The 19,685-nt window shown below is 42.3% G+C and overlaps 1 protein-coding gene across 1 annotated transcript; it reads left to right on the top strand.

The window, feature by feature from the left end:
* Window positions 1-12,339: 12,339 nt before the first annotated feature.
* Window positions 12,340-14,662, top strand: LOC136709981 (E3 ubiquitin-protein ligase TRIM35-like). The gene is made up of 6 exons (XM_066685587.1): window positions 12,340-12,363; window positions 13,259-13,354; window positions 13,441-13,671; window positions 13,772-13,794; window positions 13,880-13,998; window positions 14,136-14,662. The coding sequence occupies exons 1-6, from the start codon at window positions 12,340-12,342 to the stop codon at window positions 14,660-14,662; spliced, it is 1,020 nt and encodes a 339-aa protein (XP_066541684.1).
* The last annotated feature ends 5,023 nt before the right edge of the window (window positions 14,663-19,685 follow it).

A 19,685-nucleotide genomic window follows, 5' to 3' on the forward strand; every position in this document is an offset into this window, starting at 1 on the left:
TACCTAAGCAGGATCTGGAAGCACCAGGAACTATCGTAACACATCACTGTCATGAACAAGCAATAAACAACCTAGGCCATAAACATCATCTGAGTTCCTGGTGCACTGTCGTAAAGTTAGCAGCTGTTCTTATGAGAGGTGTTTAAGACAGGGAATGTGTGATCTCTAAAACAGTCCAAAATGTTATAGGAGAAATGGTACAATTCAGATCCAAAGGGAAAAAAAAAACAATACAACAACATTTTACAAAGAAAAACCACAGGAGATGTCTAAGGCCAAATAAAACCCTGTTGTAAAGCCTCCTGAACGTACTCCTACAATATATTTTCTTCTGCCTGTGTTAATGGATATGACCTTGCCTTGGGTAGATTAGCACTCTTAATCATATCAATGGTACAATCATGTGTTCTGTGTGAGGGTAACTTGGTTTGCATTTGTCCTCACTAAAATGTTGGTATTCCTCAGGTACTTTAATAGCAATATTGCTTTCAGTACATTCAACAGACATGGAGTTTATAGGACATATAATATAAACATGAGTTTAAGTAGCCTAAGACAATGTTGAAAGAAATGATGAGACCAAGAATCTAATACTTTGTTGGACCAATATATAATAGGGACATGAGATTTCAACTATAGATAATGCCAAAATTACATCAAATTCAGAGGGGTCTGAAATAAGAAATGAGTTCAGTGTGCAGAAAGCTGGCCTCCATTTGAATGGGTTGTTATTGAGTGACTCTTTTTTTCCATTGGATCACCATCTAGAGCTGAAACACCCACTGGGGTAGGTAACAGGGAACTTACATTTACATTAAGAGCATTTAGTAGATGCTCTTATCCAGAGCGACTCACACAAGTGCTTAGTGTTCAAACAGAACGTTTATCTTAGCTAGTACAAATAGATTCGAGTCCAATCTCCCTTGAGCTTGAGCACCTCCAGAAAAAGGCCTAGAAAAAACTAAACATAGTAAGTGCAATACACAGCATCTACAAACCGGATTCCAAAAAAGTTGGGACACTAAAGAAATTGTGAATAAAAACTGAATGCAATGATGTGGAGATGGCAAATGTCAATATTCGTAATATAACATAGATGACAGATCAAAAGTTTAATCTGAGTAAATGTAACATTTTAAAGCAAAAATATGTTGATTCGTCATTTAATGTAAACAAATCCCAAAAAAGTTGGGACAAGGCCATTTTTTCCCACTGTGTGGCATCCCCCCTTCTTCTTATAAAACTCAACAGACGTCTAGGGACAGAGGAGACCAGTTTCTCAAGTTTAGAAATAGGAATGATGCGCCAAATGTTCTCTATAGGTGAGTGATCTGGACTGCAGGCTTTTCAGTACCCAGATCCTTCTCCTACATAGCCATGATGTTGTGATTGCTGCAGAATGTGGTCTGGCATTATCTTGTTGAAAAATGCCACACTCCATTTTAAAAGACCCCTGGCCCAGTGCAAACGTCTGAGCTTGTGGAGCTTGCTTAGAAACGGCTTCCTCTTTGCACTGTAAAGTTTCAGCTGGCAACGGCGGATGGCACAGTGGATTGTGTTCACTGACAATGCTTTCTGGAAGTATTCCTGAGCCCATTCTGTTATTTCCTTGACAGTGGCATTCCTGTTTGAGGTGCAGTGATGTTTAAGGGCCCGGACATCATGAGCATCCAGTAGAGTTATGCGGCTTTGATCCTTACACACAGCAATTGTTCCAGATTCTCTGAATCTTTTAATGATGTTTTGCACGCTTGATGATGATAACTTAAAAAGTCTTTGCTATTTCACGCTGGGTAACACCATTCTGGTATTGTTGCACTATCTTTCTGCGCAACAATGGTGGAATTGGTGATCCTCTTACCATCTTGGCTTCAGAGAGACACTGACACTCTGAGAAGCTCTTTTTATACCCAATCATGTTGTCAATTGACCTAATTAGTGTTAATTGGTCTTCCAGCTTTTCATTATATGCTCAATTTCCTTTTTCCATCCACTTATTGCTACTTGTCCCAATTTTTGGGGGATTTGTTGACACTGTAATATTTTGAATCCACATATTTTTCCTTTAAAATGTTACATTTACTCAGATTAAACTTTTGATTTGTCATCTATGTTCTTTTACGAATAAAATATTGACATATCCACATCATTGCATTCAGTTTTTATTCACAATATTTTTATTGTCCCAATTTTTTTGGAATCTGGTTTGTAGTCAGGGCTTGTAGTCTCTGGAGCATTCTCCTCAAAATGAAGTTACCTTCAAATCCAGAATCAATTAAGGCTGAAAGAGACAGAAACATGGTGGTGGGATACTTGTATTGGTATCAGCACTGAATTATAAATCATACAGCCTGCCATATTATGCACAGCATTAATGCATGGATCTCTTTCCAGGTGCTTTCAGCCAAAACAGCCTGATTGCCTTGTGATGAATGTGATTTCCTGACTCCCTGTAGTAGAGGCTAAGAAACATTTTTTTGCCTGCTTTGCTGCTCTGCCAGAGAAAGACAAAATGAATCATACTTCACTGTATCTCTCTTCTCCTCAAATATCCTAATAACTGTGGGAATTAGTCTTAGTATTAGCAGGGCTGTGTGATTGGATGAATGGAGTTAGTGCAGATCACTGTGTATGTAATTCATCAACCCGTTTAGAAGAAGCTGTTTTGATCGCTCGGGTTTTCCTGTTTACTCGTTTCTACTGTTTTTCTGTATTTATATCTGTTTTTATATCCTACTAACCATCCATAGATCTATCTTTTAGATTGTTTCCGCAGGAATATTTATTACAGAGGCACTAAAACTGCCACCGGGCCCTGGAGTAACGTTCTTGGTGTAAGTTACTAAAATCAACTAAAAGCGGTAATTACCTGCAATTCCATGGCTACTACTGGCTGTTTTGCCTGCTCAGAGTGTGGCATGTTTAGTTTAACCCCCTATTCCACCTCTAGCGACAAAGATAGTGGTTGTGTTTTTACTAAGTGTCAGCTAGTTAGCTCTCTGGTGGATAAAGTGGACCAGCTAGAAGTGCACATCCGGAGCTTATTATTGTCAAGGGATAAACAGCGAGATTCAGTGTTAGCAACTCCGGGTGCCTTAGGGAGAGTTAGCACTCCCTCGACTCCGGCGTTAGAGCCCTCACAGCGGGGTGAATGGGTGATGTCTCGGCGTCATAGCAGGAAAGCTAAGGCTGATGCTAATGCTGAGGCCAAAGCTAGCCCACCGGGACACCACGCTCCTCCGATTTGCGTGTCAAACAGGTTTGCCCCGCTCAGTGAAGCACCCGCTGAGGAGCCTGTTAAGGGTGCTCTGGTTATAGGAGACTCTATTGTTCGACACGTGAAATTAGCTACTCCTTAAGGGGCGCCGGCAGTAACAGTTAGCTGTTTATCGGGATCCAGTGCGCCGGATATTAGTGGCAACCTTAGACTCTTAGCTAATAGGAGATATTCGAGGGTAGTCATTCATGTAGGGGCCAATGATATTCATCTGCGGCAGTCTGAGGTAACTAAGGGTAATATTACAGAGGTGATTAAACTGGCCCAGATGATGTCCGATGCCGTAATCTGCTCTGGTCGCATACCAATGTGGTGTGGTGACGAAGCTTACAGCAGACTTTGGGCGTTAAACTGCTGGATGTCCAAGTGGTGTTCCAAAAATCAAGTGGGCTTTATAGACAATTGGTTATGTTTCGAGGTTAACAACAAGCCTGGTCTTATAGGTAGGGATGGTATCCACCCCACGCGGGAGGGTGCTGCCTTACTTTCTTGCAGCATAGCACATAGTCTTTTAGTTAGTCAGCAGAGTAGTGTAGACAGCTGCTGACAATCCAGAGCCGGGACCAGGCCGCAGACAGACAGGCTAAACCGACCGTCTGCGAACTGTCTTGAGGCTTCACCCAGGTTCAACTGTATTGAGACTGTGTCTTTCCCCGGAACTAAATGTAAAAGTAGAAAAACAAAATCAGCCTGTTTCAGCAACCTAATCAATATTAAATCATACACAACACCTAGCAGCAACACTTCAGAACTAAAATTTGGGTTACTCAACATAAGATCACTAAACTCAAAAGCACTCATTGTAAATGATATTATAAGTGATCATAAATTCAATGTTTTCTGTCTCACGGAAACGTGGGTTAGAACAAATGAATATTTAGCACTAAATGAAGCACTAAATGCCACCCCCCTAGGCTATAATTATGCACATAGCCCAAGAATATCAGGCAAAGGAGGTGGAGTATGTGTAATTTACCAAAATCCATCCATCCATTATCTGTAACCGCTTATCCAATTTAGGGTCGCGGGGGGTCCAGAGCCTACCTGGAATCATCGAGCGCAAGGCAGGAATACACCCTGGAGGGGACGCCAGTCGTTCACAGGGCAACACAGACACACACACATTCACTCACACACTCACGAGTCACCAATCCACCTGCAACGTGTGTTTTTTTGGACTGTGGGAGGAAACCGGAGCACCCGGAGGAAACCCACGCGGACAACACACCAACTCCTCACAGACAGTCACCCGGAGCTGGAATCGAACCCACAACCTCCAGGCCCCTGGAGCTGTGTGACTGCGACACTACCTGCTGCACCACCGTGCCGCCCCAATTTACCAAAATACCCTAGAAATTAATCTTAAACAATGTGACACCTTCTCTTCTTTTGAGGTTCTCTCCACTATTATTACAAATCCGGTCACAAAAAAGGACGCATTTTTATTATGTAACATTTACAGACCACCAGGGCCTTACTTAGAATTTCTGAAAGAATTCAGCGATTTTGCTACAAACCTAGCGGTGTGCAATCATAAAGTTATAATTGTAGGAGATTTCAATATCCATTTTGAGAAGGAAAGTGACCCACTAAAAAATTACCTCAATCTTAGACTCTATTGGTATTACTCAAAATGTAACAGGGCCTACACACTACTGCAGTCACACTTTAGACTTAGTTCTGACACTAGGTCTTAACATTGACAAAATTAATATCTTACTGCAATCCTCAGCAATCTCCGACCATTACTTAATTTCATATGAGCTACATCTTAGCCATAATGTATGTAAGAACCCTCGTTATTCTACAAGGCGTATAATAAATCCATCTACCGCCCTACAATTTATAGAAAACCTCCCAGAACTATCAACCACAGTTCCAACTCCATCAGACCCAATGGACCTAGATGTACTAACTGATTACCTAGAAAATACCTGTTGATCTACTTTAGAAAAGGTAGCACCACTTAAACATAAAAGTATAAGACAGAAAAAGCTAGCACCATGGTATAATGATAAGACCCGTACTTTAAAACAAACATTACGAAAACTAGAGCGGAAATGGCGATCAACCAAGCTTGAAGTGTTCCAATCTGCCTGGAAGGACAGCCTTATAGAGTATAGAAAGGCCCTCACTAAAGCTCGCTCAGCATATCTGGCCTCGCTGATCTCCAATAATAAAAATAATCTGAGAGCACTGTTTAGTGTGTTTTCTAGAATTACAAAAAATCAAGCAGGTTCCGAACAACTAATTCCAGCAACTCTCACCAGTAAAGATTTTATGGACTTTTTTAATAATAAAATTGAGAATATTAGACAACAGATTAAATCCATCCTGGCTGCCACCCGATATAAATGATCAAGAAACCAAATATTGATGCTAGTACACTGTCTATTACAGGCCTATTTCAAATTTGCCATTTCTGTCCAAGATCTTAGAAAAAGCCGTGGCCCAACAACCTAGTTCATATCTACATAAGAATCATATATATGAAAAATTCCAATCTGGATTCAGGCAACATCATAGTACAGAGACAGCTCTAGTCAAGATAACAAATGATCTTCTTCTTGCCTCTGATCAAGGCCACATATCCCTGTTGGTGCTTCTTGACCTAAGCATAGCCTTCAAAACAATAGACCACAATATCCTCCTAGAAAAGTTAGAAAGCATGGTTGTAATCACAGGGACAGCCATATTATGGTTCAAATCTTACTTAACGGAACGTTACCAATTCGTAAAAGTAAAAAAACTAAATTCAAATTATTCTAAAGTAAGATTTGGAATTCCACAAGGCTCTATTTTAGGACCATTATTGTTTACATTATACATGTTACCGCTAGGCACAGTTATAAGAAACCATGACATTAACTTTCACTATTACGCAGACGACACGCAATTGTATATTTCAGCCAAGCCCGATGACAAACACAGATTAAAGAAAATAGAGGACTGTGTAAAAGACGTGAAAGGCTGGATGTTGCGTAACTTCCTCCTTCTAAACAGCAACAAAACAGAGGTCCTGCTTTTAGGTCCAAAAGTGGCAAGAAATAAATTATCAGATTTAATTTTAAATCTCGCTGACTTTCCAGTTAAACCTGGTTCAGCAGCAAAAAACCTTGGTGTCATAATTGACCCGGATTTATCATTTGATCAACACATAGGCAATATCACTAGGACAGCTTTTTTACATCTTCGCAATATTGCTAAGATTAGAAATGCCTTATCCCCTCAGGACGCAGAAAAATTAGTACATGCCTTTATTACTTCAAGGCTTGACTACTGTAACGCACTACTGTCAGGATGCACCAGCAGCAATTTAAGAAAACTTCAACTAGTTCAATATGCTGCAGCTAGGGTCCTCACTAAAACTAGAAAATTTGAACATATCAGCCCAGTTTTATCATCACTTCATTGGCTGCCTGTTAAATTCCGCATTGACTACAAAATTTTGTTATTAACATATAAAGCTCTACATGGGCTTGCTCCTGAATATCTTCAAGATACAATTTCCTATTATGAGCCTCCACGTTCACTCAGATCACAGAATACTGGATTTTTAATTGTTCCCAGAATTCAGAAGGCCTCAGCTGGGGGAAGAGCCTTTTCTTATAAAGCCCCCAGACTCTGGAATGATCTTCCAGAAAATGTTCGGGACTCAGACACAGTCGCAATCTTCAAATCTAGGCTAAAAACACATTTGTTTAGTTTATCTTTCGGTAGCTAATACTCCCCCATAGATAAAGGCGGCAGATCCGGGGGGTCCATGGACACAGGGAATTATAGTAAACTGAGACGCTGGTGCTGTCGTCCCGCCGCTTCTCGCGATCACTCAGGTTTGTTGACGGTGGAGCGGAGGGATGCCAGTGTTTCAGGATGCTCCCGTGTCTGTGTGTCCTCCTGGTTCTCTCCTTTTAGTTGAAGCTGTCATAGTCATATCTGCCGGAGTCATTAGCCACACTCTGGAAATTTTCATATTTTCTACTTTACAAACACAAAACAGTTCAAAACTAATTCCATCCCTTTACATCTTTCCGAGTAAACAACTGCCCACCTGTCTGTCTGGACACTGATGGATGACTGTCGAGACCCTCCTCCACGCTTCAGACCAGCTGCCCACGCTCCAGCAACGACCAAGTGCCTCGAAGCTGTCCCTACACTGAAGTTCTTATGGACTACTAACTATCATCACCAGTAGATTGACCAGAGGAGGATGGGTCACCCCTTGTGAGCCTTGGTTCCTCCCAAGGTTTCTTCCTCAGCTGGGGGAGTTTTTCCTTGCCACTGTCGCCCCTGGCTTGCTCACTTGAGGGTTTTACATTTGTTTTTACATTTCATGTCAAATCTTTGTCTTACTGGAATTCTGTGAAGCTGCTTTGTGACAACATCAGTTGTGAAAAGCGCTATATAAATAAATTTGATTTGATTTGATTTGATACTATTTCCACTACAATATACAAAACAGTAAACTAACACACAATCTCAAGATAGCATCCACACCAACTGCACAAACACAGTTTATCAGCAGCTGAGCTGAAACATATAGAAACATTTATAGGAACAAATAACCTTGAAACAAACAAGACTGAGAACCGGGAACACTCAGCAAAGCTGTCACGCCTGTCTCTGCGGACGTCTCGCTTCCTCCCTCAGTTCAGGACGCAGTACCACTTGAGTCTGTGAATGACTCCGAGGACTTCACTTCCCATGGTTCAACTGATGGTCACATGACTCCACCAACCAATAGGAACTCTCTCGTGCGCTCCGGGTCACCTGAGTTTTAACTCACAGCTGTTCTGTTTTAATCATAATCACTCACTGACTATATAAACCCAGGCTGTTGCATTTACTATTTGTGAAGTATTGCTAACCTTTCTGTTACATACCGAGCGAACCTTATTAATGAAAGCCAAACCGTGTATGACCCTTCCTTACGTTCTTCTTGACTCTGTGTTTTTGGATCTGGACTGCTATTGTTTAGTACATTGTGTTTTTGACCTCAGCCTGTACCTCACTATTCTTTGGATTGTCCCTTTTGCTGTGTTTGCCTTCTCTTTACGGTGTGCTTTGCACATCTTTGAAGTAAATCTCTTCCTGCTAAACACCCGCAAGCATCTCTCTTGTTTACCGAGCCTGACAAAAGCAAAGCACCATCACGTTGGAAATAAAATACTAATGGTTTATGGTCTGTGTAGACAACTACAGGCATAATGTTAGAACCTAACTAAACTTTTAAATGCTCTTTTAAGAGCTTAGGCCTCTTTTTGATTGCACTATAACAGTCTGGATATTTGTCAAATGATTTGAAAAGTTGCTCAAATGATCAACACCTTCAATCTTCTGGCAGAAAAACAGCCCCAGCTACAGATGCACTTGCATCAGCCTCTAGTTTGAAGCGCATGGAAAAGTCAGGAGCCTTTAGGGCCAGAGAACTACAAAGAAGGGACTTAAAGGAAGTAAAAGCATAATAACAATGTTTAGTCCAAACCACTGTTTGATCCTGTTGTAAGTAAATCTTGTTGCAGAATAAGTGATAATTAATTATTTAATTTATTTTGTTAAGCTCCATGTTTGGGAGCCTTTAAATATTTAGTATCTTTACCTGTGCAGTTTTAGCTTGGAGAAGTATGACATCATGTTGGATGACTTCACATATAATATAGCAGAATTAGCTATAATTAATTATTATTAATTAATTATTTTACGTCCCCTCCAGGGTGTCTTCCCGTCTTGCGTCCAATTCCAGGTAAGCTCTGGACCCACCGCGACCCTGAACTGGATAAGTGGTTACAGACAATGAATTAATTATTTAATTATGTTCATTGACCCGCTGTAGGTTCTTGGGTCTGAAATTGAATCTGTCCTAAATGTATTAATTCCGTACAAGAAAGGTGCACACACAATCAAATAACCAAGGACTAGTTTTATCACACAACTAGTTTATTAAATTTAAAATAGAATAATGAGTATTGATTATACATTCTTGTAATGAAATGGATTACAGCGATACATGAGGGAGCAGGGAGATTAATATATGAGGGAATTTCTCTTTGATCATTACCCTAAATTCTAAAAAGGCTATAGTTTATCGCAGCAAAGCAGTCAGCACCAATCACCTGAGCTATGAAAGAAATGAAACCATGTGAACTTATGTATCCATAGAGATGGCGTGGAGCTACCTGGCAGGATGTCACTAGCGCACAGGGCTTGGTGGAATGGATAGCGAGCAGGTAAGTAATATTAAAATTCCTAATGTTCCTCCTGACCATCTCTCTACTGCTAGTATGATGAGTAGCATGTCCATATCACCCACTCTGATTAACGCTAATAAATTTTTCAGCATTGAGACTGTGTCTGTTCCCCGCAAAGCTTGTTATCACAGATGCCCAAAAATCAGTTTTAACAACCTAATTAGAATTAACACCAAGGCACTGCAGCGAACGCAATATTTCAGCACTTCTAACATTAAATTAGGGCTTTTAAGTATATGATCTCTAGCATCTAAAGCATTCATTGCCAGTGATATTATTACTGATAACAAACTCTATGCATTTTGTCTCTGCAAAACATGGGCTAAACGCAATGAATACATTACCCTAAATGAGTTCACTCATCCTGGGTTCAGCTATTACAGTTGCCCATGAACATCTGGTTGTGGTGGTGGTGTAGCCACAATTTATGACCCTACAATAGACGCAACACAAAAATCTGGTTATGACACTAAGTACTTTGAAGTGTTTACTCCTAAAGTTACTTCATCAAAAAGGAGGCACTCTTTTATGCTCATCACAATCTATCCTCCTCCTGACCCTACAAAATGTCTATGTGAATTTGCTTATTACTTTGTGTAGTTATCGTTTCAGAAAAGGCCTTAATTGTTGGTGATTTCAATATTCACTTTGAGAAGAATCATGATCCACTTAAAATTGCATTTTGGATGCGCTAGGGTTCACTCAGAATGTTACTGGGCCCACTCATCAATGCAAACACACATTGGACCTAGTGTTAGCATGGGGCATTGAGATAAAGAATCTATCCAACCTCTCACTACATGAGACCATCTAATCATATATGAAATTGCTTTAAACTATGATATCTATCCACAGCCTCGCTATATTAGAAAGCGCACTATAACATCCTCAGCAGTTAGTGATTTTCAATAGCTTTCCAGACCTTACCACCATTTCTTTTCCAACTCACACTAATGACCTTGAGCTCATTACAAACAACCTACAAAATTTACTGTGTACAAACCTACATAGTGTTGCACCAGTTAAGACCAAACAATTTAGAGAGAAAAGGCTTGCTCCATGGTACAGTGAAAGCACACGTGCCTTAAAACTGGCTGCTCGTAACAATAAACGTAAATGGAGACACACAAAACTAGAATGTTTTAGAATTGCATGGCAGCACAGCCTCACCGACTACAAACATGCCTTATCTAAAGCCAAAGCACAGTACATCTCTTCTCTTATAGAAAACAACAAAGACAACCCTAGATTCCTTTTTAGCACTGTATCAAATCTAATTGGCAACAAAAAGTAAATCAATTCCATTGTCCCCTCTGATTTCTGTAGTAATGACTTTATCAGGTTTTTTAATGATAAAGTTGATTGCATTTGACTCAAAACCCAAAATCAGTCCAAAGTCACATCGGTTTTTGTTGATGAACCCCCCACCAGCTCTGAGGTGCAACTACTTCAATTCTGTCAATGAAAATGACTTGCTTAGTTTGTTTAGCTCATCTAAATCATCTTCATGCTTACTAGATCCTGTACCAACACAATTATTTAAACAAATCTTGCCTAAAGTCATTAGACCATTGCTCACAGTAATAAACTCATCCCTCAACATTGGATATGTAACTAAACCTCTGAAACTAGCAGTAATCAAACCAATTTTTAAAAAAACAATCTTCACCCTTTTGTGCTCACAAACTACAAGCCAATATCAAACCTCCCTGTTATTGCTAAGATTCTAGAAAAAGTCATGTCACAGCAGTTGTGCTCTTACCTACAAAACAACGACATTCATGACATTTTTCATTCTGAGTTTAGACCAAAACACAACACAGAAACAGCTCAAACAAGAGTAACTAATGACTTACTCCTTTTACATGATAAGGGCTATATCTCTATTCTGGTGCTGCTTGACCTTAGTGCAGCATTTGATACCATATATCATGTGATGCTTCTTGATAAGCTGGAAAATCTATGAATAAAATGATCTGCCCTCTCTTGGTTCAGATCCTATTTATCTGACCGTTATCAATTTGCTTCAGTGCTTGGCCCTGTATTATTCACACTCTACATGCTGCCACTAAGTAGACTAATCCGTAAGCATGGTATTCAGTTCCACTCTTATGCTGATGACACACAACATTTGCTTGTCTACCTAAAATAACAGAATGTCTAACTGAAATTAAAGACTGGATGATACAAAATTTTTTCATGTTAATTTCTGATAAAACCGAGGTCTTGTTACTAGGTACAAATACTCAGAAACTCAGTTTTTCCTTTCCACGGTTGCCCCTGGCTTGCTCATGGGAGGCTTGGACCTGGATCTCTGTAAAACTGCTTTGTGATGATGTTTTGTTGTGAAAAGCCCTATATAAATAAAATTTGATTGATTGATTGATTGAGTGTTAAAATATCCAGCATCACTGCTGTGTCTTATCCACTCATAAGAGCGCTGCACACACTGACATATCGCCACGATGTCAGTGTCACTGCAGTGCTGAGAATTATCCACCACCTCACTCATATCTGCTTTGTGGGGCTCCTGAACATTGGGTCAGAATCCAGAGTGAAATTCCAGAGTGAATTATGTGCTTTTTGCTGTCTCTGTAACAAAAATTCAACCCTCACCTGTCTGCAGACCAGAAATTCACCCACTCATTCACTACCCCTCCATCTTACAATCCAGCTCCACTGAGACACCAGAACACCAAGGATTACATTTCAAAGCACTACAAAATCTATACTAAAGTGTGGCTCATGTATCAGGAAATGTCATATGCTAACCTCTTGCTGTGCAAAGATTGCTCACTTTCACTCTGGTCTTCGATGATCTGGACACCCATACAGCAGGTAAGACTTAGGTGTTGGAGTTGTAAATCCCTCAGCATCACTGCTGGACTGAGAATAGTCCACAATCGAACACATCCAGCGGATAGTGTCCTGTGTCCACTGATGACAGACTTCAGTACTAGCAACTCCACATCATATCTGCTGTCTGGGGGTTCTGAACATTAGGGTGAGAAACCTGGGTGCAAATTCAAAATGAGTTCTGTGCTCTATGCTGTCTCTGTCATCCACTACTCCTCCATTTCAAGCTACATCTCCAAAGAGATGCCAGAACACCAAGGACCACCTTCAAAACAATACACAAACTTCCCCAAAAATCCCCTTCTATCTCAGGAAAGTTCATATGCTGGCACTTTGTTCTTTCTACCAGCGAATTTAAGCATGGACTCCAGGAATTGCTACTTGCGTCTATTATTCCTATTAGTTTTCTCCTTCAAACTCAGGCTGTGTTTTTTGAAGAGGTCACATTTTCATCACTACTCTTCACTTTTATAGCTGTAGTTTAAAACAGAAATGTATCTTTTTTATCATTTAACTCTGCAGTGAGGAAATCTCCTCAGTACAGAAATAAACACTTCCTTGTGTAAAGCTCCTCCTACTGAGAGAGTGCTGAGTGTGAGGCATCTCCCGTCCTGTACAGACAGACTGGACTGTGCTCAGGTGAGTTTAGTTTTATAAAGAGCTTTATGGAGAATTCTGAGGCACATTTTCAGTTCTGAAACAAACTGATGACTAACTGCAGCTGGAAAAACTCATGTTTAACCTCAAACTCATCTGAACTCAGAGTGGGGTTATTTCCACAGAACTGAAAGTGAAAGAGAGAGAGTTCTGACTGGAAGGAACCACAGCTGAAGAAAATGGCTTCCAAACCTTTCTTCAGGTCTCCCATTTATTTCAGAAAAGACTCAAGTCTGCTCTAAAGCCCCTGCAGAAGAAACTGCATCTGTTTAAAGAGTGTAAAATGAACTGGGATCAGACTGCAGAACATATAAAGGTGAGAATCAAACACTACAGAGATTATGATGGTCAGCATCATCACATCATCAATCCTCTTTCACTCCATCTCCTCCTTGACTCCAGACTCAGGCTCGGCTCACAGAGAGGCAGATTAAGGAGGAGTTTGAGGAGCTCCACCAGTTTCTCAGAGATGAAGAGACAGCCATGATCACTGCACTGAGGAAGGAAGAAGAGCAGAAGAGTCAGAGGATGAAGGAGAAGATTGAGAAGATCAGCATAGAGATCTCATCCCTTTCAGACACAATCAGAGCCGTAGAAGAGCAGATGAGCGCTGAGGATGTCTCCTTCTTACAGGTGAGGACACTTTAGTCAGGGTTTGTCCACAGACATTATTCTCTATTTCTTTCTGATTAAAATGACCACAGTGACCCACACTGGCCTCATTGTTTTACAGAAGTACAAGTCCACTCTGGAGAGGTGAGTGCTGTGTCTCCTGTCTCTCTCTTTTCTGTGGTTCTGAACTCAAAGCCACAGCAGCATTGACTCCTGAATATTCTTCTAGAGCTCAGAGCACACTGCAGGATCCAGAGAGGCTTTCAGGAGCACTGCTCCATGTGAGCAACCACCTGAGCAACCTGAAGTTCACCGTCTGGGAGAAGATGCAGAAGATCATCAGTTTTAGTGAGTCTCACTGTGTGTGTGTTTAATTACATGTAAATACTGTGTGTGTGTGTGTTTAATTATATGTAAATAATGTGTGTGTGTGTGTGTGTGTGTATGTGTGTGTGTGTGTGTGTGTGTGTGTGTTCTATCTCCAGCTCCTGTGACTCTGGACCCCAACACTGCTCATCCTGGTCTCACTGTGTCTGATGATCTGACCAGTGTGAGACGCAGTGAGAAACAGCAGCTCCCTGAGCTCTCAGATAAATTTGATAGTGTCCTGGGCTCTGAGGGGATAAACTCAGGAACACACTGCTGGGAGTTTGATGTTGGAGACAATACGTATTGGATGGTGGGAGTAATGACAGAGTCGGCTCAGAGGAAGGTAAACATATTCTCTAGGAGTGGACTGTGGTATGTGGTGTATTACAGTGGTAAATACTGGGCTAGGTCAACACCACAGACACACACCACCCTCTCAGTGTCAAAGGTGCAGAGGGTCAGAGTGAAGCTGGACTGGGACGGAGGAAAACTTTCATTCTCTGATCCTCTCACTAACACACACTTACACACTTTCTCACACACATTCACTGAGACTCTTCTGCCGTTCTTTCGTGTTTACAATGATTCTCCTCTGAAGGTGCTTCCAGTGCAGAGCTCTCTCAGAATGAATCAGTTCAGTTAGAGTCACTTCATTAAAGTAACCCAGCAGCAGCTGAAATCAATGCTGTGATGAAGACTACGCCCCGAACACTGTGCAGTTTCTCTCTGAGCTTCTCAGTTACTTTGTTAAATAAAGAGAAATAAATATGTGGAGTATGTGATCAGTGAGTGATTCTTTTTACTCCATCCTTGGAGTTTCATTTGAAGTCAACGCACCAGAGACGACCCTGAGTCCCGCATTTTGTGGGTAAAAGCACACCTCGTTGTCACGCCCTCGTCATGTCGGTTTTTTCCGGCCATGTGTTGAGAGGGAGCATATGGCTATGTTTGTTGTTGTTTTTTGTCTCCGCCTTTGTTCTGCCTCCTTGTTCATCACCCTCGTTATCTGTCTCAGGTGTGTCTCGTCTGTTCGTGTATTTAAGTCCCCTTCCCTCACTTCCTCTTGTCATTCATTTGTATTGTCTTCGTACTCGTCCTCTTACTCGTTCTCATTCGTTGTTCTTTCACTGTTTCGGTCCCTGTTACCTCTGTCACGTTCTCAAGTCTGTCTGTCTCCGCTGTTTATCGGTCATTGTTTTTCACGTCGTCGTTTTGTTTCGTTTCTAAGTCTAGTCTGTCTTTGCTGTTCCTCGTTTGGTTTTCTCTGTCGTTATTTGTTTTACAGTTATCGTGTTTCCTTTCTTTTGAAGTCTGTTTTGTATTATTTTGTTTAATTAAAAAGTTTGTTGCGTCTCTGTGAACGCGGCGCCTGCCGGTCCTGTCTCCGTGAACGCGGCACCTGCCGCTCCTGTCTCCGTGAACGCGGCGCCCGCAGCTCCTGTCTCTGTGAACGCGGCGCCCGCCGCTCCTGCTCCAGCGAGGGCGGCATCTGCCGCACATGCTCCACTGAGGGCGGCATCTGCTGCACATGCTCCAGCGAGGGTGGCGTCCGCCACACATGCTCCAGCGAGGGTGGCGTCCGCCACACATGCTCCAGCGAGGGCGGCGTCCTCGGCCGCTTCTGTCCCAGCAAAGGAGGCTTCCACGGCCGTTTCTGCCCCTGTGACTGTGGCTTCGGCTGCTTTTGCCCCTGTGACTGTGGCTTCGGTCGCTCCTGGTCATGTCCGAAGGTCGGCCCCTAGGACTTCGGGGCTGATCCCTAGAGCTGTGCCCAGGCTGGCTTCTTGGACAGCCCCACAGACTTTGCCAGTCCTGGGCACCCCCATGTTGTTTTGGTTCCCCTGTCTGTCACTGTCTTGGTTCCTGTCCCTGTCCTCGTCCCTGTACCTGTGTCTACGTTTGTCTCTGTCCCAGTCCCTGTCACTGTGTTCATTTCTGTCCCCGTAAACGTCCTGGTCCCTGTTCCCCTGCCAAGTCTTGTCCAGTCCCTGTTAGACCTGTTAGTCCTGTCCAGGCCCCATTTCAACCCTCTGTCCTGTCTCATGTCCAGTCCCCTGTTAATCAAGTTCAGTCCCCTGTCCAGTTCCTGTACCCACCCAGTGTCCAGTCTAATGTTTCTGTTCCTATCCAGTCCCGTATCTTGTCCACTGTCTCGTCACCAGTTTCTGCTCCCGTCCATTTCCAGCACCCAGTCCTGTCACCTGTCCTGCCTCATTTCCAGTCCCTGTATCTGTCCAGTGTTCAGTCACCTGTCTTGTCTCCATTCCAGTCTCCTGTCCTGTCACCTGCCCATGTCAAGTCTTCTGTCCCCAAACCTGTTCAGTCCCCTGTCTTGTAACAGTTTCTGTCCAATGTGCAACTCCAGTCAAGTCTCATGTGTCCACTCCCGTCCTGTCCAGTCCATTCCAGTCTCTTGTTCAGTCTCTTGTTGCCCCCCTTTGTCAGTCTCCTGTCATGTCCCATGTCCCGTCTCATATATTCGGTTCTGTTGTGTCCCCAGTTCCTGTGTCTGTTCCTGTCTTGTCTTGAGTCTTGTCTTCCGTGATTTTTTTTCCGTGCCCTCTCCTGTGCCAGCTCCTGGGAGGTTTAGGAGTACGCGCCCCGGGAGTTGCGCATTCAGGGGGCGGGGCATCTGTCACGTCCTCGTCATGTCTGTTTTTTCCGGCCATGTGCTGAGAGGGATCATATGGCTATGTTTGTTGTTGTTTTTTGTCTCCGCCTTTGTTCCGTCTCCTTGTTTGTCACCCTTGTTATCTGTCTCAGGTGTGTCTCACCTGTTCGTGTATTTAAGTCCCCTTCCCTCACTTCCTGTTGTCGTTCATTTGTATTGTCTTCATACTCGTCCTCTTACTCGTTCTCATTCGTTGTACTTTTACTGTTTCGGTCCCTGTTACCTCTGTCACGTTCTCAAGTCTGTCTGTCTCCACTGTTTATCAGTCATTGTTTTTCACGTCGTCGTTTCGTTATGTTTTTAAGTCTAGTCTGTCTCTGCTGTTCCTCATTTGGTTTCCTCTGTCGTTATTTGTTTTTCAGTTATAGTGTTTCCTTTCTTTTGAAGTCTGTTTTGTATTGTTCTGTTTTGTTTAATTAAAAAGTTTGTTGTGTTTTAGCGTATGCGTCCGTCTCCGTCAGTCCGCACCCCACGAGCCTGACACTCGTCTTCTCAGCTTTATAACTCAGGAATGTCTGAACACATCGGTGTAATCCACACATCGCTAGAAATGGCAGATTCTACCGTTTCTAAAAACAGCACTGTCATCACCCCTGGGAGTAATCCATTGTGAAAAACACCTAAAATACTATGCCTCTCCTTCAAAACACACATTTACTCTACTCTGCAGAGTTTATTTATTGATTAATTTTGAATAAATCTGACACACTCCTTATCTCCTGGGCTGAAAAAACAAAACTGGGTCATTCAGTTAAAACAATTTTCTACTACACTTTTTAATTTCTATTATTTCGAAATTATTTGTTTGAAGTTTCACATCAAATAATACTGGATCATAAATCATCAAATATAAACTGAAAATCTTACATTTTGAATTTCCCAGTTATTAGAGTTGTTTTAAAATATATAAGTTTTACAGGAAATTCTAGAAAGTTCATGTTAGATGGTGTAACAGCTCATGTGCTCACACATCTTACTTTTCACTGATTTCTGTCGAGATATCTTTATTTTTTGTCTGTGCTAGGCGATTAGATGTTGCCTGTCAATTAAGTGTCTGGGAGTGTGCAGGGCTAAGAGCTGTGGGGAGAGCAAGGAGAGAGAGAGGGTCACACTGATTCAGCCACACGGGAAAAACAAAGCTAGTTTTCGTCACAGTTAAACCACGTGAGACATTTTTAAGCACAGGATAAGGACACGGCCCGTTTTTTCCTGGAGCTCAGTGAGCTACACAGAGCTAGAGCTGCCGAATTGGGAGCTGTATTTAACTGCTTGGACTTTTCACCACTCCATGGGCCTCTGTTTTCCCCTTTGCTGCTCTCTGATTAGTTTCTCCATCTTCCTACTAGCTCCAGAGATCCAGAAATTTCCCTAGAGAGGTTGTGAGTAATGAGCGCACACAAATAAAGTTTTGTTTGGTTGCATTAAGCAAGTGAAGTGACTGTTGGTGTTTTGAGCCTCACCGTACACAAGCCACGATTCAGGCCTGCAATGTTTTGTCCATTTACATTTGTTGTGTGTGTGTATGTGCGCATGTGTGGGCCCACTGTTCAGATAGGAAACAATACATGTGTACTTGTTCAGAGACATGAACTTGCTTTAGATGTTTTATACTTCATTGATATAAAACAAATAAAAAAAAATACACTGTACATTACATTTATCATTGGGACCCAGGGCTCTGCCTTTATTTTATATGTAATTAGGCAGAGTGTCACATACATTTTTCATTGTGTGTATCCTAAATAAACATTTACAAGATCATATTTTATAAAGATTCTTATAATAATAATAATATGTATAATAATTGTTAGTATTATAAGCAGCTGAGTAAATATCCAGTGCACAGAAACAGTTTTTATTTGTTGGGATATTGGCCCTGAACTAAATGTGAAAGGCTGGGCCTGCTGTGACTGTCAGAGTTTTATCATGGATCCTAGAGCAGAGAATATCAAGAAAAAAAACACACAGCAGTCTGATCCACAAATGTGGAGAGCAGGAGAACACCCTATCGCCAGGTGGCACTGTTGATCATCATCATCATCTTCTTTTCCGCTTATCCATTTCAGGGTCGCGGTGGCGAGCAAAGAAGCCCAGACATCTCTGTCCCTCACAACATCCACCAATTCTTCCTGGGGGATCCCAAGGCGTTCCCAGGCCAGCCGGGATATATAATCCCTCCAGCGTGTCCTGAGTCTACCCCGGGGCCTCCTTCCAGTTGGATGTGCCTGGTATACATATGGATGTGTTGCAGAACAACATCATCCGCAAAAAATAACAGATGCCACCTCCTGTGCTTCTCGACAGAAGCCCTCCTGTCCCAGGCAACGCCTCGCCACCCTGTCCATAAATATCAGGAACAGGAGTGGAGATAAGGCACAGACCTGATGGAGTCCAATGCCTACACTGAACAAGCTTGACTTACTACCAAGGATGCGAACGCAACTCAAATGCTGAGTGTACAAGGACTGTACGGCTTGCCGGAGTTACCCTGGCACCCCATACTCCCGGAGCACCTCCCACAGAATCTCTCGGGGAACACGATCATATGCCTTCTCCAAATCCACAAAGCATGTTGTCACGCCTTCGTCCTGTCAGTCTGTTGTCCCCGCCATGTGCTTTATTCGCACATGGCTATGTTTTGTTTATATCCTTGTCTCCGCCCTCGTCCCGCCTCCTCGTCCGTGTCATGTGTCAGCCCGTCCTCGTTATCTGTCCAGGTGTGTCTCGTTTGTGTCTGTATTTAAGCCCTCTTGTGTCACGTCCTGTTTGTCGTACATTTCTCATTTCACATTTATCCTATGTCTAGTCGGTCGTGTTTCCTGGTCTGTCCGTCTGTCTCCAGTTTCTCAGTGTTTGTTTTCTTAGTCGTTGTTTCATGTCGCAGTTTCCTTTCCTATCGTTATTTTGTGAACTCTTTAGTCTGTCAGTCCGGTTTGCCCTGTTTAGTTTCCCTTGTTTAATTTAGCCTGCCTTGTTTCCCTGTATGTTTTCGTTC

The sequence above is a fragment of the Hoplias malabaricus genome, chromosome 11 (assembly GCF_029633855.1).
Source record: "Hoplias malabaricus isolate fHopMal1 chromosome 11, fHopMal1.hap1, whole genome shotgun sequence".
Classification (NCBI taxonomy): Eukaryota; Metazoa; Chordata; class Actinopteri; order Characiformes; family Erythrinidae; genus Hoplias; species Hoplias malabaricus.